The following is a 24,015-nucleotide window of genomic DNA, read 5'->3' as shown; positions in this document are numbered from 1 at the left end:
GACCTCCACTTCTCCATGGAGGAGGTAAGATAAGCACCCTGCTCCAGGCACCCAAGTGCCTGCGAGGAGCCCGGCCTGGCCTGCAAATGGTTCCAGACGCGACACCACCAAATGACTTTAACAGGCTATGCCACCTTCAGGCATGGCCTGACCCAGGCTCACAATCGGGAAGGTACCCACTTCCTGAAGCTCTGAGGCTGGTGTCTGGACCAATCTCAGGGACTTGCGGGCAGCAGAACCGATCCCCAAGCAACAAGTAGGGGTTGGGGGGGCCCCAAAGGAGAGCTGGTACCGCTGGTAGAACATCCACACCTTGCATCTAGGCCCCGCACCTGTGGGCAGGACTGCACCCAGCCCCCTCCACTAAGCCCCCAGTCAGAAGAAAAGGAGTTTTCAGGGAATCAATGCACTGATTCTAGAGTTCATTAGCAAGAGTAAAAATCTAAGAACATCCAAGACTGTAAACCACATGTTTACTGTTTCCGCCATGTTAACCTGCATAGTTCACAAGCATAGCACATTGACATGGTTGTGCAACCATCCCCACCATCATCTCCAGAACTTTCTCATCTTCCCAAACTGAAACTCTGGTCCCCAGGAAACACCAATTCTCTCTCTCTTCCCAGTCCCTGGGCCCCCAGCACCTTTTACTTCTGTCTCTGTGGACCTGACCGCTTAGAGACCCCAGGTAAATGGAATCAGATAGAATTTGTCCATCTACATCTGGCTTATTCTGGCTGAGACAGTTTTGAAAAAACAACGTATGTCTGTTTTGGAGAAAGGGGAGACATGTTTGCCTGTTAAGATGTACTGTAAAATTATGATTTTAAAGCCTAAGTTTTGGGAAGGGATGTTCAAGAGGGAGGGGGCATACGGCTGATTCATGTTGATGTATGGCAGAAACCAACACAGTATTTAAAAAAAAACAACACCTAAATTTATCAATGAAAAGAGGATCTCAACACAGACTCATGTGGGTCTATGCGTTCACTACAAGAGAGTGGAAACTCAGGGCAGCACTATTCCTCAATAAACAGTGTCAAGAACACCATCTGTCTGTGGGAAAGTGACCACCCCAGGTCACACAATGCCCAGGAATAAACCCAGAATTTGAGACCCACAAATAAAGACTACAGGGGAATGGACGTCCCTGGGGTCCAGTGGTTGAGAATCCACCTGCCAGCGCAGCAGGCAGTGGTTTGATCCCTTGTTGGGGAACTAAGATCTCCCACATGCCGCAATTACGACCCAAGGCAGTCAAAAAAGAAAAACACTACATGGGACACCTAAGAAATATAAAACATGGGGAAACTGTTTTGTAATTTGTGCCTAGGATATATCAAGAACCCCTAAAACTCAGGAATGGAAGACAAATAACCCAGTTAAACAAGAGGCAAAGAACCTGTGCACAGACACGTATCTGAGGTAACCCACAGGTAGCTGGCAAGCCCCGTGCTCACCACCACAGCACCTGGCAAGGGAACCGGAACCACAGCGCCACCACTGGCCGCCCTGTACCCCCTCCCCATCCCCCAGGCCATAAGAACCAGTGCTGACAAGGAGGTGGAGACAGTGGGACCGCTCCATGGGGCTCAGGAATGAGAAACGGGGCAGCCACAGGGAAGACAGTCTGACAGCTTCTCCAAAGGGTGACCAGAGCTTCTGCAAGACCAATTCTACTCCAACATACACACCACACCCAGAAAAATAAATACAACCACAGCAATGTGTACCTGGATGCTCACAGCAACACTACTCATAATGGAAACAACCTGGGTCCATCAGCTGAAAAAGAAACAGTGTCCCTCCACACATGGGAGCGCCCCTCAGCCAGGAAAAGGAGAGAAGCCCTCACACGGCTACCACATGGACAGACCCTGAGAACATGATGCTCAGGAAGGCAGCAGACACAGGACACACAGGGTGTGATTCCACTGGTGGGAAAAGTCCAGAACAGGCAGATCGACAAAGAGTTAGCGGTAGTCGGGCTGGGGTGACTGCTAACAGGATGGGGCTTTCTTTTAGAGTGATGGAGTGTTCCACAGTTGACTGTGGTGCACAACTCTGCATGTACTAAAAATCACAGAACCATGAACTTTAAACAAGTGAACTGTATGGTCACTGTATGTAGATTGCACGTCAACGAAGCTATTAATTAAAAATACAAACAGTGGCACTTAGCCTGGGGAGGGAGGCCTCTGAAGTTAGTATAGAGAAAAACTAGGTAGTCTGACCCCCAACTTTTATGGAAGAGCACCAAGAAGCAAAGCTAGCAAGTATGCTGGAGCTCCACCCCTGCCTCCTCCAGGGGAAGTGAGTAGTGACCCTGTGGAGTATCTAAGAGCCTGAGCAAGGCTGCTCACAGCAAACCCAGGGTTGTTTTGCCTTGGTCTTCAGATAAGTGAACTTATTACTCAAAATAGCTTTAATTCTTTAAGACGCCCAGCATTCCAAAGCAACCAAATCCCAGTTTCCATCTCACCGCTGCTGTCCTCAGAGCCCCTGGACAGGCAGCATCAGGGCCACCATGGGGGACACAGCGAGGGGAGGCCAGAGGATGCCGGGCCACCCTGAGGTGTCCTGGCCCCTCCAGAGGCACCGTCAGCTGGGATCCAGGGCCAGGGCTTGGCATCCAGGAGAGGCTGCAGGGACTCTCAGCCCAGGAAAGGCAGATCCTAGGCCCAAGGCGAAGCACCCTAGGATCCAGGGGGAGCAGAGGCAAGGTTCCCAAGGCAACCAGCTCCCACACTCCTGGCCGGGAGCAGCGGGGGAGGGGTGGGGAGAGGGGGTGGTCACAACAGTCTCTCTGTCCCCCAGGGGACATGCTGGCAGAGAAACGGGCAGTTAGTCGTGTGATCTGTGACTGTTCGTCACAGAAGCTGGGTACAACCAGGCCGGAACTGGGGCTGCCTCCAGAGAGGGAAGTGGTGCGGTGCGCTCACAAGAGTGGGATGAGTACCACTGCCTGGGCCCTCAACACCAGCTGTCTGTCCACAGGCAGCTACTGTACCAGCCGGTAGGTGATGTACCTGCCCGCAGTCTCGCTCGGCCGGATGATCTTCACCACCTAGAGGCAGGAAGCAGAGCTGGAGTGGTGCAGGAGCAGCAGCCTGGGTTCCCTCCGCCCTGCCCAGAAGCCCTGGCTCTAGTTCCACCCTGGGAGGGCTTCTTACCTGTCCGCGCTTTATTCCAAAGTAGCGCGCCACAGGGTCTCCTGCCTGGATCCTGGGCAGCTGGTTCTCTCGGAGTTTACTGGGTAGCAGGTCAGGGAAAAGGCCTCACTGGACTGACTGGGGGTCTGGGGTTGGGGTGAAAGGCAGGGTGGGGAGAGGAGCTGGGCCCAGTCAGGGGCCAGAAAGGATACTACCGGGCCAGCAGCTCCGTTACCTCTTCCTTGGTCATGACCACATGCTCCGGGACCAGCTGTGAGAAGAGAACCCGGGCTCCATGGGACGACAGACCCCAGGAGCCCCCAGGGGAGGGGTACAGCTCAGGCTCCAAGTGTCTGAGCCAGTCCTAACTCCACACTGGGAGGGAGGGGGTGCATGTCTGGAGCCTACACCCCCACCCTGCAGATGGGCCACAAGGCACAATCCTGGGAGCCGGGGCTGCAGGGGAGATAGAAACTGCACCCCACCCCCCAACTCCTGACTGAAGGCTGGATCACCCTACCTTCTTTCCACACTGGGGGGCCCCCGGACATCTGCTGTTCCTAAAAAGGTGAGGGGCTGGGGGCTGGGTCTCTAGTCTCATCCCACCCGAGCCCCCGCACCCCTACCTCGTGCTCTGTGATGTTGATAAGCAGCTCCTGCTGCAGAAACTGCTCCAAGATGTACTTGGGTGCCATGTCAACCAGGGACTGGAAGAGACGTCAACCCTCAAGTGCAGCAGGGGCAGCAGCCCGCCCCTCTGTGGCCCCGAGGCCTGCCCCAACCCAGCTCCTCCTCGTGGGCAGCTAGCACCCTGGAAGTGGAGCAGGGTTTACCTTTGTGGCTCAGAAAGACATTGCGCATCATAAATTGGGAAACCCCACCCAACTCTGCCCAGGCTCTCAGCACAGTAATAAGGCCTTCATCTCACATCAAGAAAGGTGAGTACCTGTCAGGATGCTCCCAGGGTGGCTGGGAGCTAGTGTGGCAGCCAGTCCCTGGGCCTGGGGACAGAGGTGCTGGCCAGGCTCCATCCCACCCTGGTGGGGTGGGCTTACCTGCTTGGCAGAGGGCGTCATGCCCTGCTGTACCACAATGAGGGCACGTGTGATGTTCTCCTCCTGCATGCGCTGACAGTACACCTTGATGGTCTTGATGCCCACCTTGGGCTCCTCTGCAGGCAGAGCACAGGTTGATCAGTGCTGCGGGGCCCCTTCCCATCGGGCACCCAGGTTCTAGTCTGGCTCTGCCAAGGCACTGCGGTGCCACTCCCACTCTCGGGCCTCAGCCTCCCCGTGTGCAAAGCAAGAACCGGGCAGCTGGTTCCCAGAATGGGGGAGCTGGCTGCCTCCAGGTCACATGGGAGCTGACAAGTGCCCTGGGAGCCCTGGACCTCAGGGACCTCTTCTGAAAGTGGGGTCTGGGAGTCTGGGCTTGGCCATGGCTCAGTGGCTCTGAGGTTTGGGAAGCCCTGGATTTGGTTTAGTCTTGGAGTTCATGAGACAAGGGCTGGGGTTCTCAGAGGTGAGCTGACATGAGCTGACCCAGAGAGTACGGTCCTGCCAGACACAGACCACCCATCTCCATGCCGCAGCAGTGGGGGTCCTCATGGTCTTGGCAGCATGCAGGGCCTGCCACAGAACAGCCGGACCCTAGGAGCCCAGCAGGTCAGCACCTAGGGCAGCCCCAGGGTCTGTGTGCAGTACGTCCGCCCCTTCCAGCTGCTCTCACTTCCCATTCCACTAACCCACTCTGCCCTCAAAGTCCCTCTGTTGGGGTCCTGGCCCTGGAATCTCAGAATGAAACTCTATTTGGAAATGTGATCTTTAGGCCCAGAGAGAATGGATGGGTGATCGAGAAGAGGGAAGCTGGAGAAGGGGTCCCTAGAGCAAGGAGGGCAGGGGACAGAAGGATAAGGGTGGGTGCATGACTCTGGGGCGCACAGCAGGTGGCTGCTGTGAGCTGGCCCTGAGCAGCCCTCACCTGGGAAGAAGACGAACATCTGGTCGGTAGGGTCGTCGTTGTGGGCCACCAGCACCGTGAGGTCCGTGCGCCTCGGCCGCCCTTCACTGGGCTTGTCCCCAAACTGGGCCTTAAACTCCTCCAGAGTCTGGTCCAGCTCGTCCTGGGTCACCAGGTAACCACGGTCATGGCACAGCTGCAGAGAGAAAGGGCAGGTGATCGATCACACAGTGGAGATGGGACAGCAGCCAGAGCTCCAGTGGGTGAGGCCACCGTAGAGGAGACTGGGGAAAGGCCTGGGATGCAAGCGGAGATGTTGAGTCCAGAGCCAGGCCCCAGGGCGTAGGTCTGACAGGTACAGCAGGCTGGGCGGGTGTTGGCTGTGAAACCAGGCGAAAGCCTGAGGCCCAGCAGTTCAAGGTCCTGCTCAGAAACTAGGGCTCTGTGAGCACACAGACTAGGTGAGGACCCAGACAGAGAAAGGAAGGTTGGAGCTGCCACCCAGCCCTGCCCACATCCCCCACCCCCCGCCGAGTCTCCTTTCAGAGACCTGGGTCTCCTCTCCCGCAGCCCCAACACCATCAGGTAGAAGCGCAGCTGCTCCCGCCCTGTCTTGAGTAGCTCTGCCAAGTGTTGGAGAGGCTGGGTCATAGCCCAGCCTTAGCTCCAGCACAATTCCCAGGAGGCTGGGTGCTCTTGATCAAGGCCCCAAGTCTTTGTGGCATCACACTGGACCCCTCTCACATGGTGGCTTAAAGCATGTGGTACACAGAAAAAGCTGGTGTGACTGCTGTGACACTGAGACTGAGCTGGTGGGCAAGGCATCTAAGTAACCACCAGACAGCGGTCAGACCAGCCCACCAGGGTTCCTTCCACCGTCAAGAACCCGGGATTCTGCGTTATGCACTTACGGTGGTGCTGATAAGACAGGCTGGGAGCTGGGACCCTTTGCGGCAGCGCCTGCACTTGGACAAACATCTCCAGCAACAGAATACCCAGAAACCATGCGGGACTAAAAATAACCGTGCAATTGCCCAGCTCGAGCAAATGATAGACAACAACAGAAAGTCAAAACCTCCACTTCTGAGGTGCCGGGAGCAAAAGCTGGGTGCCAGGCGTGATCCCTGCACACAGCACCACCCAGAGGGTAGGCAGACCACCCAAGTCATCACTCTGGCATGACCCCTGGACCCGCGCCCACCCTCATCCCATTCAAGACGACCTAAGAAGGGCGCCTGTTGCTTGTTTTCGCTCCCTCCTGCTGCAGCATAAGCTCCAACAAAGCCTTGCCTGAACTTCTAGTCTGGCCTGTTATCAATTCTTACTGAATAAGAACTTCAAGGATCAAGGGCTGTAACACCACAACCCTCCAGAAACACAAATACAAGGCGGCCCAGCGTCTCCCGCCTTCCCTCTCTCCAGCTCGAGCGAGATCCTGATCCCTTCTCGGGGGGCTCTGGGGCTCGACTCCTCCGCTCCAGCCGTGCGGCCGCGGGTGAAGAGGCTCGTCCTCATCAGCGGGCCCTAGCACCCGCCGTTCACGCCTCGGCCGCCACGTGCCCAGTTCGTCTGGCGCAGCCAGGCACGCCCTCACCGCGTTCTCCAAGGAGGGCTGCCTCCGCGCGGCTCACCTGCATGATGGTCTTGCGGATCTTCCACAGCCGGTATGTCTCCTCCTCATCGTCCATGATTCCCGCCGCTCTCACACACTGCGCCTGCGACCAGCACGACCAGGGCCCACAGTGCCTACTCCGAGTCCTGATCAGGCCCCCAACACGTCCTCTACCCGTGCAGGGCTGTCGCAGGCGAACGCCTGAATACAGCGACCTTCGGGAGCGGCACTGCCAAGGGCAGCCCTAGCCTTACTAAAGCGGCGGTTGGTTGCGCGAGCAGCCCTCAAACAGCACCGCCCACCCGCCCCTCGGAAGTTCTCGCGATGCTTTGACTGCAAGGCTTCTCGGGAGTGGTGGTTTTTGCTCAACGTCAGTCTGGACAGTGTTTAGAATCTGGAGAGACTGAGGAAGTGTGAGCGGAGCCTCGGTTTTCCGTTTTGTATAATGAAAAAAATAAAGTGTCCCCCATTTTAGAGGATCTAAAGAGATGCTCGTACTTGGGAGGAGCTTGGTATAGTTCCTGGTGCTTACAAAATGCAGCTGAGCCCCAGCCCAGCCCCTGCTTGGGTACCCCAAGAGTGCACAACCTCTGCATCGGCCCTTCCCCTCCGAGTTCGTTCAGGAGGTTTGTTCAGGCCTGCTCAGCCCAGCTTACTTGTGTCAGTAACTTCTCATTCAGTAATATATTAATTCAATGATTCAGTATTTAATGAGGAGCCAAAGGGACGGGGAACAAAACAGACCAAGCATCCTTACATGCCCGGGAGAGACAGGACAGAAACAGCGGACATAAGTAAATGATACAGCGTGTTAGAAGGAGACAGTGCTGTGGAAGAAAAAATAGAGAAGTCTCAAATGTGGTCATGGAAGGTTCCAACAAAAATCCAAAGGGTGAGAGGGTAGAAGCCCTGGGGATGTCGAGGAAAGTGTATCAGGTGGAGGGTACAGCATGTGCAAAGGCCCTGAGGCCTAGTATGTTGGCAGCAAGGAGGCCTGTGGGTCAGAGGGTCAGGTGGGGCAGATCTTGGGAGCCCTTGCTGGTTGGGTTTGAGAAGTTTGTGCTTGCAGCCATTTTCAGCATCTCCACAGGGCAGAAACAGGGAGACCAAGGAGTGGGCTAGGGAGGACCGTCCTGGCCAGAGATAGATGAGGCTTCAAGTGAAGGGTGAGCTGTGGGCAGGTCTAGGGTGTCCAGAAGGCAGCGCTCATAGGATCTGTAGGTGGACAGGATGTGGAAAGACACAGAGACAAGCAGAGGAGGAAGAACAGACCTCGGTGGGGAGGCGTAGAAGGCAGATCTGGAGCAGATCTTGGATATGGTGAGCTCGGGACTCCTAGGGGACCCTACGGGGAGACATCCAGGGGACAGTAGGGCACAAGCCTGGAACTCAGGATGAGCTTGGAGTGGAGGCTGATGTGGATGTTGTGGGCGCACAGTGCAGACTGGAGTTGAGAGGCTGATGAGGTCACAGAGCGCATCAGAAGTCAGGCCTGAGCCCTGAAGCTGGGAGGAGGGGAGGAAACGGCAGAAGGCAAAGAGATGTGGTTACCTGGGCTCCAGTGCTGGCTGTGCGACCTGGGCACATTACTTAACCTCTCTGTGCCTCAATGTCCCCCTCCTCCTTTGTAGAACAGGGGCAAGAACAGAACCCACTGCATATGTACTTGGCTGACGATTGCAGGGCGATACCTAAGTGTTCCTGAAACAGAATAAAGGGTGGGTAGAAACCTGGTATCCTGGAGTCAGATGAAGAAGGTATCTGGAGGAGGGGGGTGGAGTAGCTGTCAAAGCAGGTCTGCAGACTGAGAAGGGGACTGGCGCAGGGGCCACTGTTTGTGACCACAGAGGGCAGATCCAGGGAGGAGGCCTTTCTTTATGGGAGGAAAGAAATTGGAGATGTGGATGAAGGGGGAGAAAGAGAGGCGTTCTAGAGTGGGTTTTATTTATTTTATTTTTGGCTGCATTGGGTATTAGCTGCTGAGCACAGGCTTTCTCTAGTTGTGGCGAGTGGAGGCTACTCTCTAGTTGTGGTGCACAAACTTCTCATTTCGGTGGCTTCTCTTGTTGCAGAGCACAGGCTTTAGGGTGCCTGACTCAGTAGTTGTGACGCACAGGCTTAGTTGCCCTCCAGCATGTTAGATCTTCCTGGACCAGGGATTGAACCATTTCCCCTGCATTGGTGGGTGGATTCTTAACCACTAAGCCACCAGGGATGCCCTAGAGTGAGTTTTAAGACAGGAGAAAGAGTGTCTAGGCGATGGGCAAATCTGAGTGGGAGAGGGGGCAGAACTGCTGGAGGTTCCCAAGGGCAGCCTGGAGTTTACCCGGGGAAGGCCCAGGTGTGGGTGGCAGGGGATGTTAGGTGACCTTGCTGTTCCTTGGGGCAGGGAAGAGGGGAGAATGGACTCACAGGAGCAGGTGGGCCCCATCCCATCACCCATGAATCAGAATTCTGCCTGTGACTGTGTGACCTCAGCAATGGGACATGGAGTTGCAACTTTCTCCTGGGAACCCGCCACCATGCAGCTCTGCCAATTGGCAGAGCCCAGGGGTCAGAAATCAGCCCCCCCCCCACACACACACTCCTGGCTGGGGATGTGAAATCCGGCAGCAGCTGTGGGGAAGCCTGGCAGCTCCTTTTAACACATAAAGTGACCATGTGAGCCAGCAATTCCACTCCTGGGTACATGCCCAGGAGAAATGAAAACATACGCCTATGAAAAAAGTCTTGTACAGCATCACAAAGCCAAATGGTACAATAGCACAATACTCATTAATGGATACATGGGTAAACACAATATAGTCCATTCATTTCATAGGATATTACTCAGCCATGAAAAGCAGCACTGACACACACTATAATGTGGATGAACCTTGAAAACATGATGCTCATAGAGAGAAGCCTCACACAAGAGGCCACCTAGTATATGACTCCATTGATGTGAATAGTCCAGGACAGGCAAATCCACACAGAGTAGATTCATGGTTGTCAGGGGCTGAGGTAGGGAGATGGAGGAGACTGGTAATGGGGACAGGGTTTCTTTTCAAATGACATAAGTGACACAGAAAGCAAAGAAGTGCTGTCTAATTCCACTCATAGGAATTTTAACGGGGTGAGGAAATAGATGGTGGGTGCCAGGGGTTGGGGTGGGTGACTACAAAATGGGGGTGGAGTTTATTTTGGGGTGATAAGAATGTTCTGGACTTGGATAGTGGTGATGGTCCCACAACATTGTGAATATTCTAAAAATCACTGTATGCTTTGGTTAAAATGGTGAATTTTATGTTATGTGAATTTTAAACTCAAAGGCCACCACAGGGGAGCCTTCCTGGGGCCTGGATGGGGCTTCCCCAGGATTCCACTGCCTCCTCTGTAAGGGGAGGAATGTTTAGAACAGCAGTGAATCCCCAGGCACAAAGCCCTCCCAGAGCCAGTGGAACCACAGCCAGCAGCTCGTCCTGCCCCCTCTGCTCTCAATGTAACTGGTATGAAGTCAGGACTGGGGTCAGACCTTGCCCATGTCTCCCTTGCAGTGGGCTCCACGGGGAGGGGGAGTCATCCTAAGCTATTTTCCTGGAAACCCTCAAGTAACCAGTCAGAGGGTGGCCATCTTCATGACAAAGTTACAGATCCCACCATAAAGGAAACTAGGAGCAGCTGTGTCGTTCTGAGGGCCACTCAGACTGGCTGGTGTGGGCCTTGACACCCAGTGCTGCCCGCCCCCCACCCCAGGCGGAAGGGAGGGGAGATTTCCTGAGAAGTGAGATAGCTAAGCTGAGATAATGAGGGCTCCAGCAAAGATGTGACTTCAAAACTCACCGGCTCTGGTTAATCAGGCTGAGAGGCAGAAGTACATGAAGGCTGTTGTGCAAGACAGGAGTGTGGCAACGTGGCCCCAGGGATCCTGTCCCCTTTGCCACCAAATGCGTCCTACTAAGCCCCCTGGGGCAGGCCTAGGTTGCAGGGTGTGTGTGTATGTGTTGTGTGTGGGGGGCGTTCCCCCAAATAAGCCCAGCCCCCAAGGCCTCTGCAGAAACGTCCACCAGGAGGTTCCAAGAAGAGAGAAACTGACCAACAGCACAAGCCGAAACCACCCTCCTGGCCGAAGGTCAACGTCCTTCCGCCGCTGGGGGTGGGGGGTGGGGGGCAGCCAGGCGAGCTGTGGAATTCCGTGACTCAGCTCCCAAGAATGGGATGGCCCTGCTCTCTGGGCGGTGGCCCAACGCCTGAGCCTCGAGTGGAAATGCGCCAGGAGCCAGATCAGCGGGCGCTGTCCCCTACCGCGTGCACTCGTGCTGTGTCACGTTGGAAGTGACAACAAACTTCTCTGGTCTTGTGTTTTCCTTTCTAAGCACACACCAGCGCGTCCGCTCAGAGAAGGGGGCGGGACCACAAGGTAACTGCCGAAGCTTCCCTTACCCCCACAGGGCTCACGTGTCACTTATATAAGCGGCTAAGCCTGCGCTGTCCAAGGGCGGCGACCTCCGGCCGTGCGCTCATTGCGCACCCCGCGGCAGCGCCACCGCCATCCGGGCCTGTCGCCGCCGGTGACCTCCAGGCCCTCGTAGCGACACCGCAGCCCGTGGGGGGATAGTCCGACGCCCAGCGTGGTTTTATTTACATTTCAAAGAAACAAATACGTGTTCAGTAAACTGAGGCATATTTTCTGAAAGTTCGAGCCAACCTTTCCCCCCACCACCCCGATCCCCTGCCACGGGCTTCCAGTAGTATCGCAAGTTGTCAGGCATCCTTCAGTGCGGATAACTGTCCGCCACCCAGCTCCGCGCCGCCTGCGCGGACGCCACCGCCCGCCCGCGCAGGAGCATGCGCAGTCACATGCAGCGACAAAAACCGCAGCCCTGCCCAGGCCCCGCCCACCAGCCTCACTCCGGCTTCTCATTGGCTGGTGTGGGCACGCGTCTGGGACGCCTGAGCATCCGACCAGTGAGAGTGTTGCTGGGCGTGGCGTAGGGCGGGGAGGTAAGGCCCGCCGGCGCGCGTCCATTGGTCGGTTCGGCGAGGGGAGGAGCGCTGCTTTCCGGAGCCCCCCACCGCCGAGATGAGCTTTAGCCGTCTGTACCGCCTGCTCAAGCCAGCGCTACTCTGCGGGGCTCTGGCTGCGCCCGGCCTGGCCAGCACCATGGTGAGTGCGGCGCCGCCGGCCGGCCAGTGGGCCGTTGGGCGGGCGCGCGACCTGCCTTCTGGCGACCTTGGGCGGGGGGCGCCGGCCGCCCCCTCCGCGGCCATTCGGACCGGGGCTAGAGCGCTGGCGGGGGTCACGGTCCGAGTGTGGGTCAGGGACCGAGGCGGCGTCCGGGGGGCCGGAGACAGGGCTGGGCGGTCAGAACCCAAGGTTGGAAGCCCCCAGCGCGCACAGGCTGCTCTATCGGGGCAGCTGGGGGTGGCGCCGTCGGCCTCTGGCTCCCCGACTGCGGCCTGGAGAGTGGGGGCGGCCTAAGGGGTGGAAATCCGGGATCACGCGCCGCGGGTCGTCACTGCCCCTCCCCCGCCCTGCGGGCCCCGGGGCCTCTTGCGGTGGCGTCACAGAGGAGCGGCCTGGTGCCCTTGGCTACCGGCCCTTTGTCCCCGGGGCCCGGCGCTCGGTGGGCACAAGTTCAGTCAGAGACCTGCGGGCATGGGCCGCGCAGCCGCCTGCTCCCCGGGTCGTCGCGGGCAGCGGCGCCGGTTGCCGGCCGGACGACGGCGCCGAGCCCCCCGAAGGCGGAGGGCTCGGGTATGCGGTCGTAGAAGGGCGCGCCCGCGGCGGAGGAGGCCAGCTCCTGAGAGCCCTGGGCTGGCGGGACCCCCGGCCGGGGAGAGCGGCTGCGCCACCGAATCCCAAGACCCGGTGCGCACGGAGGCCCCCACACCCAGCGGCCTCCCCCATCCGGTGGGGCACCTGGCAGGGTCCCGAGCCCTCCCTAGGTCTCAATGACTCCGGCCCAGTGCTCCCTGTTGTACAGGGGAGCCTTTGAGGAGGAGCCTCACATTTTGCTTAGTCCCAGGGCCCGAGTTTTTCTCCCTTAGGTACTCTGGGCTGGGCGAGTGGGCCGAGCGGCTGCGGGGGCCACGCCCCGAGGTCAGTCGGCCGCTCAGCCTGTCCTTGCCTTGCAGTGCGCGTCCCGCGACGACTGGCGCTGTGCTCGCTCCATGCACGAATTCTCAGCCAAGGACATCGACGGGCGCATGGTTAACCTGGACAAGTACCGGTGGGTCCTTGCCCACTTGGTGGGGGCGGCGGGGGTAAGGTCGTGGCCCTGACCTGACCGCCTCATCCCATCTCCAGGGGCCACGTGTGCATCGTCACCAATGTGGCCTCGCAATGAGGCAAGACTGACGTAAACTACACTCAGCTGGTCGACCTGCACGCCCGATACGCCGAGTGTGGTTTACGGATCCTGGCCTTCCCTTGCAACCAGTTTGGGAGGCAGGTGCGTCGTGGCTGGCCCTGGGTGTCCCTCTGTGTCCCTTTGTGCGGGCTGGGGAGAGGAGCTGTCTGTGGAAGCAGGGACTAAAGAGGGTATAGGCCCCTCCCCACTCACCCCCCTCCCTAACCCGGGTCTACACAGGAGCCAGGGAGTAATGCGGAGATCAAAGAGTTCGCTGCTGGCTATAACGTCAAATTCGATTTGTTCAGCAAGATCTGTGTAAATGGGGACGACGCCCACCCTCTGTGGAAATGGATGAAAGTCCAGCCCAAGGGGAGGGGCATGCTGGGAAAGTGAGTTGGGGTTTGGAGGATTGGGGAGGACGGGATGGCTTCCCCAGGGCAGTGGAGGGGGGGATCTGCAACTGCCAAGGGATTCCTCACAACCTCATGCTTCTTTTGTAGCGCCATCAAATGGAACTTCACCAAGGTAAGGGGGGGTCAGGGGCCCTGGCGGGGTGGACAGACACAGCCACCAGCCACAGATGTGCTGCTTTGAGAGTCCAGAGCCATGGGGATGGCAGGTGCAGGCCACTGGCTCACCTCAGCACCACGGTGGCCTCCTTGCAGTTCCTCATTGATAAGAACGGCTGTGTGGTGAAGCGGTATGGTCCCATGGAAGAGCCCCTGGTAGGTGCCTGTCTGGGGAGCCCGCTGGGGGGACTCGGGAAAAGTCGTCCCTCACCCTCTTCTCCCCCGCAGGTGATAGAGAAGGATCTGCCGTGCTACCTCTAGCTCCACAAGGTGCTGCCCCTACCGAAGCCTGCTGCCTGTGTTCCAAGGAGCCTTCCCCTGGTGCCTATGATGGTCTGTCTGAAAACCAGCCCCTGGTGGGGCAGACCTGAGAACCTGGCGTGCACTCCTGCCGGAGGAAGTTCCCTTGGCCTGGCTGCAGCTTGGCAACCCCACCCCTGGCTGCCTTGTGGGAATAAAATGTACAACACAGATTGGCTTGCTCCTGGCTTTTGCTAACCCAGGGCTCAGAGGCAGGTGTCATCAACTCCCCAGGCTGAGGGAGGTGGGGGCAAGTGGGAGGTGGAGTTCCTTCAGGGTTCAGAGGGCTCCATCTGTCCTTCTGCCTGGGGTTGCTAATCTCCTCAGCCCGGCCCAGCCGAGCTGATCCTGGGGGAGATAATGCCTCCTCATTGGCTACTGCTCTCAGCCCAGATGGCCTTGGTCTCCTCTAGTGTACCCAGGTGTGGGAGACCAGGGAACCTGGGCTCGTGACCCTGCCGTTGGGAGGCCCGCTGCACCCAGGCTGGGCATCATGCCAAGCTGGTTTGGGTACCGAGCCATGCCTGGCAGGGACTGCTCACCATGCTGGCCTTGTGATGAGGACAGAGTCTGGGCATCAGGCCTGCCCATGGGCTTCACCTGGCAGATGCAGCCCCACTCCCTGGAAGGGCTGTGGGTGGGTACAGCCTACCTGCTGCTCAAAGGGGCCATCCTGTGAGAGTGAGAGGCAGGCAGACAGCTGTAGCCTGGCTGAGCTGGCTCCCCTCCTGCCCCCACCAGCCAGAAAGATCAGCAGCCTTCCCCCAGGAGTGGGGACCTACAGGGGAGGGGACTGGCCATGTCCGGATGGCAGGTCAAGAGCCACCTCCACCACCCTTGGCTGCTTCTAGGAGGGTCTCCTGACTGCTCCCTAGTCCAACTTCCAGGCCATGGGCTGGGCATGCTCCCCAGTTTCCAGGAACAGTTGGGCATCCCATCTTGCCTTCCAGACTGAGCCCAACTCTTGGGCTCTCCTGTCCCTGGGCTACCCTGCCTGCCACACCCAACACCATCTGGAGCAGACCTGGGAAGAAACCAAGGCAGAGATGGCAGTCAGTCCAGATGAAGGGGTTCTGAGGAACAGGACTCAGCATCACCAAGGGGGTCCCAGTGTGGTCACATCTCTAGTGGGCAGGGAGCAGGGCATCTGGTCCAAGGCTCCAGGGGCTTGGTATAGTTAGTTCAGAGGCAGCTGGCCTGCTGTTCCGGTGCCAGGATCACATTGGACGAAGGGCCCTGTGGGGTGGGGTCTCCCCTAGCCTGGCCCCAGGCATCCACAGGGCCAGGCGCCGTTGTGGGTGAGATGAGCTGGCAGAGATGAGGGCCAGCAGTCACTCACCTCACCCACACCCCACTGGGAAGGAACACGCAGGGCACCCACCACCATTGCCCCCCCTCCCACCCCGCTGCCCTGCAGGTCGCAGCAGCAGACAGCCTGGCAAGTAGTGAAAAGGCACATATATTTAAAAAAGATCTCTTTACATATATACACTTGAATTAATTATAAATACAAATAGAAACCAGGGGGCCAGCCACCAGCTCTGCAGGGATTCCAGGCCCCTGAGAGAGGTGGCTGGACAATAATTTAGGGCACAGAGAGCAGGGAGGGGTTGCATATATTAAGAGGGGATCTGCCCCTTGGAGCCCCCCAGAGGCGGTGGGGCCCTGAGCACCTGGGGTTTTCCTGAGTTTCCAGCTCCTGGGGCCACCCAGTTTTGTGGATGTCAGGGGTATAGGCCTGACCGGGCCTTGTAAGGTGGGTGGGGTGGGAGCCCTGGAGCCCCAACCCAGGCCTGGAGGGGGCGCAGTAGAGGATAGAGGCACAGAGAAGGGCCACCACCCCAGGCCCTGCCTGGGCCCCAAGTATCCTGAGTGGGGGCTGCACTAGGCCACTGCCCACCAGGCAAGGCCTCGGAGGGCCCCCCAGGGCGGACAGCATTTTCGGGGTCTGCCCAGGCACCAGGCGGGAAGGCACTGCAATAGAGGCCTCGGGAGGCTGGACGAAGGGCCCCTGGCCCTGCTCCTCTCAGTAGTCGGCTGGGGTCCTGGCCCTGCTCAGCTAGCCACCCTCTTGCCCGTGTAGACGGGAGCCTATTACGGATAAGTAAGTTTCGTTCAGGAAGGATGCCTGGACCTAGGAGTTGGGAAAGGGGGGGCTGAACTGGATGACGCTCTGCCGCTCTGGTGCTCCACCTGCCGGTGCGCCCGCTGCCCCTGCACCCAGAGGGCCCAAAGGGCCCAGAGGGCCGGGTGGCTCGGCTGGCGGTGCGGCGTTGAGGGAGCGCAGCATGTCCTCCAGCACCTCCTTGAAGTTGATTTCGCAGCCCTGGTGCAGGAGTGCCACTGGGTCAGCCGGGGTGTCAGGGGTGTCAGGGGCGCCCAGCAGCTGGCTGCCGGGGCCGGGGCCCAGGGCTGGGAAGGTGAAGGGTGAGGGCGCGGGGAAGGCCTGGGCCGGTGGGCTATATGTGAGGTCCAGGACCTCCCCGGGGCCGAAGGGCAGAGCAAGCGGGCGTGGGGTGGGCGGCGGCGCGAGGAGACCCCGAGTGCGCGCTTGCTTGCGCTTCACGTCGTCATCCATCAGCTGCAGCTCCTGCAGGACACGACGCACGCAGACCTCTGGGATCTTGATGCCTGCGGGGGGTGGGGCGGGGCAGGGGTGGGAGCATCAGGGCCTGCGGGGCGGAGCTGAGGCTGCCCACCTCCCCCAGCCCGCTGGTGCCTTGACTCACCGACTTGTTTCTTCTTGTCCTTGGTCTTGAGGCGCACGATCTGCAGGTAGCTGCTGCTGGTGACGTCGGCCATGACGGCGGCGATGCGGCCCCACACCCGCAGCAAGGCCCCGCACAGCATGTAGTGGTGGCGCAGCCGCAGGCCCTGTGTGCAGTCCTTGCCCTCCTGCACCAGCCGGCAGTGCCGGTTCCTGTGAGGGACCGCGGCTCACACCAGCTGCCACGCAAGCGAGCACGTGCCCCCAACAGTCCCCCCAGGCCACTCCGGGCCCTCACCATGTGGTGTGGCTGCAGTGCGTCAACGAGAAGGTGTAGCTGCTTTCCCAGGGCTCCCTGGCCTCCTCTGCTGTCACCTGCGGACACAGCGGATTGAGCCCCTGCACGAGCCTGTCCATGCTCCCCGGCTGGTCGGCGGGAAACTGCGTTGCAAAGGACCCAGGGCTGCTCATCCCCCACCTAGCGGCCAGGGCAGCCTGGGGGCTGCTGGACACTGGACCATTAAGGGTACAGAGGGGGCCCCGGGGACCTACCCGGTGGAACCTCCGGCTCAGGCTATCCAAGGACTCTAGCTGGCTCTGCCGTCCTATGTTGGGCTTGTACACGGTGAAGAGCTTGCCGCGGTTCTGCTGGGCCAGCAGGCAGCTGGGCTTGTTGCCACGGACCTGGATGGGGCAGTGCACAGGGGTGTGCCGCGTATCCGAGAAAGCATGTCAACCAAGAGGGCGTGAGGATGGCCACTGCCCTCCCCTGACAACCCACCAGCCTGGGTCCTGCCCCTGGGAGAGCGTTGAGGGCTTGCTGTAGGACCCACCTTGTAGGAGAGGTAGAAGCCGTCGTGGGTGCCCGTCAGCTCCAGTGACCGGGCGTAGGCCTCTTCCCACTTCAGGCCACGATCCACACTGATCTGTGGGCACACAGGTGTCAGGTGATGGGAGGGGCGGTGAACCGGGTGGGGAGGGGCAGTGAGCGGGGCTGGGGCGGGGCAGAGCTGCTCACCTTGTAGAAGACCACCTGTCCGTCCTGCGGGTGCCCAGGCGCCAGGAACACCTGCTGGCTCTCCTCGTAGATCTCATCAATGCCAGGGGCCAGGTCTGCAGAGGGTGAGTGGGTGAGTGGGGTGAGCGGTGGTCTGGGGCCTGGCCCAGGGGAAGGCATCCCCACAGGGCTTACCCAGGATGCCCATGTCGTATTTGCCCTCCCTCTTGTCGGCGGCGATAAGGTGGTCAAACGTGTCGGAGAAGTACTGGAAAAGCGCATTCTGCTTGTGCACCTCCAACCCCAGGATGCGGTTCAGGAACTTGCTGATGGAGCAGTCTGCGGATGGCAGGGTGCCTCAGGCTATGTCCAGGCGGCCTCCCTGTCTTCCCCCTCTCCCCTCATATCCGCCCCCTCCTCCCCATCCTGGAGGTGCCAGCCAGCGAGGGACTCACCCTTCTCCACGTCCAGGCAGCCGGACCGGGACTCGCGCCCTCCAATGCCCACTGACAGCAGCCCCTGCTTCATGTCTGCGGGGAGGGAGAGCCTCACAGACTGCTGGCCACAGTCTACCGGGGCTCCCCCTCACTGCCAGTGTCTCCTGTGCCCCTGGTGTGTATGTGTGGGGGGTCTACCAGCTCACCGCGGAAGAAGGCAGCATCCCCTCCGGGGTAGCCCTGGGGCAGTGGCACCTTGCTCTCCGTCTGGCTTAGGATGGTGGTGAGGACACAGCTGAGCGCCCGGGCACCGTACTGTGGGGAGGGCCAAGGGCCATGTCAGAGACTGGGGTACCCCAGGTCTCAGCACCCCGGGAACACTCCTCTCCTGGGCCCCACCTCCTCGGGTACCTTGTTCTCAAAGTTGTACTTGCTCAGGTCCCGGGACTCAGTGGCACGGCGGTCCCCATGGGTCAGAGCCCCCTGCCCAGGATGGGAGGCCATCACACGTTACTCATGTGTTGCTCCTCCCTGGCCCGCCCCCCTTGGGAGCTACCAGCCCGCCCCCTGCCTACAGGCTCACCAGGCTCTCCAGCCGCTTGGCCACGATGGAAGCAAACCTGCGCTCCCCCGCCAGCTCTGAAATGAGGAAGATGTACTCCGGCGCAGAGACCTGGTTGGAGCGGTGGGTCCGGCCTGGAGGCAGAAGGGGTGTTTAGGGACCAGGTGGGGCCCCTGGGGCGTGGCCTAGGGTGGGAGCAGGGCTCACCAAACTGCTGGATGGCTCGGTCAGCGCTCCAGGGCAGCTCCAGCGTCATGTGCACCCGGCGCCGCTGGTTCTGGACCCGGCGGTCAGCTTGGAGGGAGACGCCAGAGCTGGAGGCCTCTGAGATGATGGCCACAAGCTGGGACACAGGGTCGGGGATGGGTCAGAGGGGCGGCAGGGCGGGCAGCCTGCTCCACCTTGCCCCACACCCCATGTGCCCTGGGTTAACTGGAAGCATTCAGGGTGATCCACACAAAGTCAGGTATGTGTGTCCCTGAGGGGCCTCTGTGGGCTTAGAGTCAGGACCACCTTGAGTCACCCCCAGAGTCTGCTGGCCCTGCAGACATTAGACTGACAGAGGGCCTGGACGACTCAAACTGAAAGTGGGACTGGTGAGGGCTAGGGGGCCCCACTCAGGCACACAAGTACAGCACACACCCCTATACACAGCTGGTGGTCCTCCAGCCAGTCTATCAAGAGCCCTTCACCTCTCAGCCCACATACAGCCACCACACAGGGTGCCCCAGGGCCCCCACCTTCTCCCCACTCATGAAGCGTTCCTTCTCCCTGAGGTTCACGTGATCAATGGAGAGACCCTGCTCCGCTCGTGACTCGAACGCCACTGTCCCATCAGGTCTGGACACTACGCGGCCCTTCCTGCCGGTCATCTATGGCCGTGGTGGGGAGAGAGGACAGGTTGTCAGTTGGTGTGGCCACCCAGGGGCTGGTCCCCATGGGCCTGTTTCCCCATCTGTCCCCCCACCTGGCTCCTGGGGCTCCTGGGTGTGGGTGGGTGGTGGGGGCTGCCAGAACCTGGCCTCTCCCTAGGCTCAGGTACCCATGGGGTCGTCAGCAGGCATGGTCACTACATCTTCCTGAGTCTTTTTATTGCAACCCGACCACATAGGACCAAGACAGATCTGAGGTGGCACCAGGGCCTGTCCCGGGAAAGCGCACAGGCACACAGTGGAAGAGAGGAAGAGAGGAAGGGAAAGGGAGGGGGTTTGGAGGTTGGGCCTGGACAGCACTGCCTGAAGGGGAAAGCAGGACACTGGACCCAGCAGCCACCCCCACCAAGCTGGCCACCAGGGGGCACCAGAGCTCACCTCAGCCACACACTCTGGGCCCCCCAGCTGGTCTATGAGCTCGTCCAGGGTGTTGACTGGCAGCTCCCGGCCCAGCGCCTGCACCTTGGCCAGCAAGTCCTGCTTCAGCCGCTCAACCCGCTCCAGGACACCGGGGCCGTGCAGGTCCCGCTGTGGGGGGCACAAGGGGCCTGTGGGGCCGGAGGGTCAGAGGGAACTGGACCAGGCTGCCTGTCCACAGCCCTGCTTCCAGCCCTGGGCCCTCAAGGGTGAGGGAGTCCATGGGTAGTGGGGGTCTAGAATCTTTCCCCGAACCCCTGGCTGCCCCTGCTCATGTGCCCCTGACTTCCTGCTCAGAGCCTGAGAAGCAAGGATGGGGAAGGCAGCATTGGGCCTCACCGCGGTCATCGGCCGGGAGCCCGATGGCGTCCACAATGACCACATCGTCGTCCAACAGGGACTCGGGCGAGGAGTGGAAGTCACTGTCCAGGCCGCCGTCCGACTCCGTGCTGCTGTCGTCACTGATGCGGATCACACCTGCCACCTCACACGCCAGTCTGGGTGCCTTGGCCCCACGGCCCCGTGGCCGCCCTGCAGGGGAGCAGTCAAGGGTCACTGCAGCCTGGTCCCGGGGAGACTCCCAGTGGCCCAGGGACAGGCTGCATGCCTGAATGGTTAGGGCTTATAGCCCAAGCCCCTTCCCCCTGTGCAGCTGTGGCATGTCTGGGCCCTGCTGCTGGCGGGGATGTGTTACTGACCCTGCCAGACTTCCTGACATAGCAGTGTGTCCTTGGGTGGTGCCTGGGGAGGCCATGTGCCCCACCTCACAAGATGGCGCTGGGTGGGTTAGCCAGAGGACATGCCCAAGCCCTCGGGGGTGGCGGTCCAGGGGCCCAAGTAACCTGAATACTGTCCCAGACACCCTGGAGGGCGCTTCCAGCCTGAGGGGCAGGACTGGGCCCCAAGGCTGGCTGTGTGCTCTCAGGTGAGTTGCTTGGTCTCTCTGAGCCTCACTTCCCCCTGATGAGAGGATGCTCAGCCTTTGCCTGCGAGAACCGGGTGCAGTGTGTGCCTGCAGGTAGGTGCTCGGGCCACTCCCCTATCCTGGGGTGCTTTGTACAAGCTCCATCCTGGTCCCCTGGACCAGTGTGGTTTCAGGCTCACTTTCACCTGGGGAATACAAGGCCTTGCCTTCTGGGGATGATGCTGGAGGCCTTGGGGATGCACTAGCCACACCACCATCCTGCAGCACTGGGGTTTTTTGCTGACTGAGCAGCTGCGCTGGAGGGCTGGGGTGGGGATGGGCTCAGGCCGTGTGGCTGTGTGGCAGCACACCAACCCAGGTCAAGGGTCAGAAAGGAGGGAGGCTGGAGAGCTGGCAGAAGCAGTGAGAGGCCATAGGCACAAGGTCCAGGTGGGTGGCAGGCACTTACGCTTTCTCTTACTGCCTGCTCCTCTCTCTCGCCTTCTCTTGGTCGAAGGAAAGTGCTTCTGAATTAGCGACAAAAAGACGCCTCTGAAAGTGAGACGCAGAGTTTGTTTTCACTGGGAGACATGGAGGGGTTGGGTCCCATGTGTTAAGGGCTACTCTGCAGGGAGTGGACGCCTAGCACCAAGGGGCCCCAAGGGTGGGTCTGAGCACAGGGACTCAGAGAAGATGGGTAGAGGGGGAAGGAGCTGCAGGGACAGGGGCAGGGGTCCCACCAGGGTCCTACCCATACTTGGTGGGCAATGGATGAAATATAGGTGAGGGGCTGGGTGGGGCTCTGCCTGCAAATGCTGATGGCTCTGAAGTAGAAGGGGGGCATCCCAGGGTGGGGGGCCCAAGGGAAGGGAGGACATGCTGGACCATGCGGGAAGAGACGGGATGAGGCAGAGCAGGCAAGGGGCCTTGTGCTGGGATCCTCGCCCAGGGTGAGAAGGGAGGCCAGGGGCTTCAGGGACCACCAGGGACAGTCCCTAAAATCTGTGTAGTCCTTGAATCAGCCCAGTACCCATGTAGGGGGCAAGCCTGGGGAAGCCACATTAGAAAGTCTCGGGACCCTGCTGGTGCCCACCGAGTGCTGGGTCCCCATGGTTACCCTTTCTGGCTTAATAACCTGGGCTGGACCTAAGGTCTCTGAGGGTCGGGGTCGGCTCCTTCGGCTGGGGTCACAGGCAGGGCCAGGCCCCAGGTCAGCCCCAGGGTTGGTCACACAGGGAAAGGGCCCTAAAGTTGTCACTCACTCGGCGGCGGACACGAAGCCATCAAGCTGTCCCTCCTTCTCACCCAGCACCTCTCGGGTCCGTGCCTCACCTGTGGACTGCAGCCCGATGACAACACACTGCAGGGGAGGGTGTGTGTGAGCAGGCTTGGTACCCCTGCCCCCACACCCGCCCCTGCAGCTGGGAACGTGGGGCTGGCCTGTTACTCCGTCCTCCCTCCCTTGTGTTACTCATGCTGCCAGACCCTAACAAGCCCACATCCCCTGGGACGTTAACCTGGCACCAATGGCTGGCCTCAGCTCCCAGACAACCCCGTTCTCCACACAAGCCTGTGCCCGCTTCTTTCTGGGGACTCAGCCCAGCCCAGCTCACCTTGTCCTGTGCCAGCTCCTCCTGGGCCAGCTCCACCAGCCGGTGCACCTTGGCGGCCACACATAGGTACTTGAAGAAGCGTTGATGGGCTGACCAGAACTGGCCCCACAGGGACTTGCGCGACTCCAGGCCAATCCAATCGGCTGCCTGCTGGAACACGCCCAGGGCCTCGGCCCACTGCAACGACATGCAAAGCTCAGCTTGCTACTGCCGGCCCCCACCCCACAAAAATGTAGGGCCAGAGAATGGGGGCTGTAAGTGGGGCTATACAGAGGCCCTGGCGATAGCTGGATGGTCAGAAATGCTAAAAATCCAAGATGTATAACGTTTGGAAAGCCACGGTGAAAATGGCACTCATGTAATCAGAGGGTAAATGGCCAACACCTCCAGAGTGGTGGGGATATCTGCCCTGCCCGCCTCCTGCCACTGGCCCCCAGGGGACAGCGGGCCATGTCTGGGGCATCTGTAGTTGTCACCAGGGAAGGGGTTCTTGGTATTGACCTGGTCGGGCCAGAGAGGCTGTTCCACACCCTGTAACACCTAGAATGGCCCCATAGAGAAAACCTGAAATGGCCACCAGCTCTGGATCACGCCTGGGGGCAACGTGGGGGAGGGGAGTCCGACAGAATCCCCAGCTAGAATGGGATTGAGATGCTGGGCTCCTGCCAAGGATGAGGTGGGTGGGCCAGCCGCTTCCTCCTGTCTACAGTCTGACTAATCTTGAGTGGCGCCCTCAAGGGGAGATGCTGAAGGTGATGGGGCAGAATTCCAAGGGAACACCGAGGCTGTCTGTTAGGTCAGAGGCTCACCAGCAAGGCTGCCCGGTTATAGGTGCACTCGAAGGCTGGGGTCAGCGGGATCTCCTCAATGCGGAAGGTGACACCAGAGAAGCTGAGTTGGCGAGCGATGTACATGCCACTGACCTTCATGTCCATGGCCACAATCTCCATGGCGCCCACACCCCTGTGGGCAAGCACAGGCTGCCTGGGTGCCAGCTAGGGACCACATGCTAGGTCCCAAGAGATGGAGCCAGCGAGGTAGGGGCTGTCACTGTGGAGAGTGAGGAAGGACTAGGTGCACAGGGTGCGGTGTGTGGGGCAGAGAGCATATGCAAAGGCCCTGTGGGTGAGCCTTGGAAAGAGAAAGTGGTCTGCCTTGGCAGGGGGCAGGGGAGGGCCCTTCCCCTGAGATGATTGGAGTACTAGGCAGAAAAAGCACGGAATTTTCATTCCAAGACTCCCCTGGTTGCCACAGGAGAGTGGGTGGGAGGGGTGCACCTTCACATATGAGAAGCAGGGCCCTCTGCGGCCCCACCTCCATCACGTGGGCATGAAGAGCGCACCTCTTCTCGATGGCGTGCAGAAATTCCTCGAAGGTCCGGAAGGGCGTGCCCTCACCCCAGATGCCCAGGCGGCTCATGTAGATCATGTTCCGGGGCTCAGAAGCACCTGGGGAGGGGGGCCGCTGTCAGCTCCTCTGACCTGGCTAGGTTGGCAGCCTTGGATGGGGCCCCAGAAAT

At 59.8% G+C, this 24,015-nt stretch overlaps 3 protein-coding genes across 9 annotated transcripts in view; 1 reads left to right on the top strand and 2 right to left on the bottom strand.

Annotated features, from left to right (window-relative positions):
* On the bottom strand, nt 457–6,983 carry POLR2E (RNA polymerase II subunit E). 2 transcript variants are annotated; one of them, XM_005682900.3, is made up of 7 exons: nt 6,743–6,983; nt 5,133–5,307; nt 4,208–4,323; nt 3,779–3,859; nt 3,365–3,423; nt 3,174–3,252; nt 457–3,067 (listed from the first exon to the last, which is right to left on the bottom strand). In XM_005682900.3, exons 1-7 carry the CDS (start codon nt 6,797–6,799, stop codon nt 3,002–3,004), a joined length of 633 nt encoding a protein of 210 aa, XP_005682957.2. In that variant the 5' UTR covers nt 6,800–6,983; the 3' UTR covers nt 457–3,001. The 2 variants fall into 2 exon arrangements, with proteins under 2 accessions (XP_005682957.2, XP_017905959.1); XM_018050470.1 differs by lacking the exon at nt 3,779–3,859 and having other exon boundaries at nt 6,743–6,977.
* GPX4 (glutathione peroxidase 4) lies at nt 11,795–14,100 on the top strand (the record flags this gene model as incomplete). Its single annotated transcript, NM_001285712.1, is given in 7 exon segments — nt 11,795–11,869; nt 12,841–12,935; nt 13,013–13,157; nt 13,296–13,447; nt 13,559–13,583; nt 13,724–13,783; nt 13,856–14,100. Coding segments are annotated over 7 exon segments (585 nt in total), but the record flags the coding sequence as incomplete, so codon positions are not given.
* Nucleotides 15,371–24,015, bottom strand: part of SBNO2 (strawberry notch homolog 2) — a 42,461-nt gene continuing 33,816 nt past the window's right edge. For all 6 annotated transcript variants that reach the window (XM_018050465.1, XM_018050464.1, XM_018050466.1 and 3 more), the window contains 20 exons: nt 23,839–23,944; nt 23,306–23,459; nt 22,497–22,673; nt 22,146–22,243; nt 21,353–21,435; nt 20,319–20,510; nt 19,941–20,110; nt 19,371–19,502; nt 18,838–18,973; nt 18,652–18,764; nt 18,480–18,551; nt 18,275–18,383; nt 18,087–18,161; nt 17,827–17,970; nt 17,653–17,747; nt 17,468–17,560; nt 17,187–17,318; nt 16,933–17,009; nt 16,657–16,847; nt 15,371–16,558 (listed from right to left, as the gene is read on the bottom strand). In XM_018050465.1, coding sequence (XP_017905954.1) covers nt 16,062–16,558; nt 16,657–16,847; nt 16,933–17,009; nt 17,187–17,318; nt 17,468–17,560; nt 17,653–17,747; nt 17,827–17,970; nt 18,087–18,161; nt 18,275–18,383; nt 18,480–18,551; nt 18,652–18,764; nt 18,838–18,973; nt 19,371–19,502; nt 19,941–20,110; nt 20,319–20,510; nt 21,353–21,435; nt 22,146–22,243; nt 22,497–22,673; nt 23,306–23,459; nt 23,839–23,944 — 2,846 coding nt within the window. In that variant the 3' untranslated portion in view covers nt 15,371–16,061. The remainder of the gene's footprint in view (nt 16,559–16,656; nt 16,848–16,932; nt 17,010–17,186; nt 17,319–17,467; nt 17,561–17,652; nt 17,748–17,826; nt 17,971–18,086; nt 18,162–18,274; nt 18,384–18,479; nt 18,552–18,651; nt 18,765–18,837; nt 18,974–19,370; nt 19,503–19,940; nt 20,111–20,318; nt 20,511–21,352; nt 21,436–22,145; nt 22,244–22,496; nt 22,674–23,305; nt 23,460–23,838; nt 23,945–24,015) is intronic.

The sequence above is a fragment of the Capra hircus genome, chromosome 7, assembly GCF_001704415.2.
Source record: "Capra hircus breed San Clemente chromosome 7, ASM170441v1, whole genome shotgun sequence".
In the NCBI taxonomy this organism is placed as follows: Eukaryota; Metazoa; Chordata; class Mammalia; order Artiodactyla; family Bovidae; genus Capra; species Capra hircus.
This window is presented reverse-complemented; position numbering and strand designations above follow the sequence as displayed.

Bases quoted from the DNA above. Each gene is read 5' to 3' on its own strand.
- POLR2E (XM_005682900.3), bottom strand. From the start codon at position 6,799: ATGGACGATGAGGAGGAGACATACCGGCTGTGGAAGATCCGCAAGACC. The intron at 5,308-6,742 runs GTGAGCCGCGCG...TTCTCTCTGCAG, and splicing joins TCCGCAAGACCATCATGCAG to CTGTGCCATGACCGTGGTTA. The intron at 3,860-4,207 runs GTAAGCCCACCC...CGTCTCTTCCAG, and splicing joins TGACGCCCTCTGCCAAGCAG to TCCCTGGTTGACATGGCACC.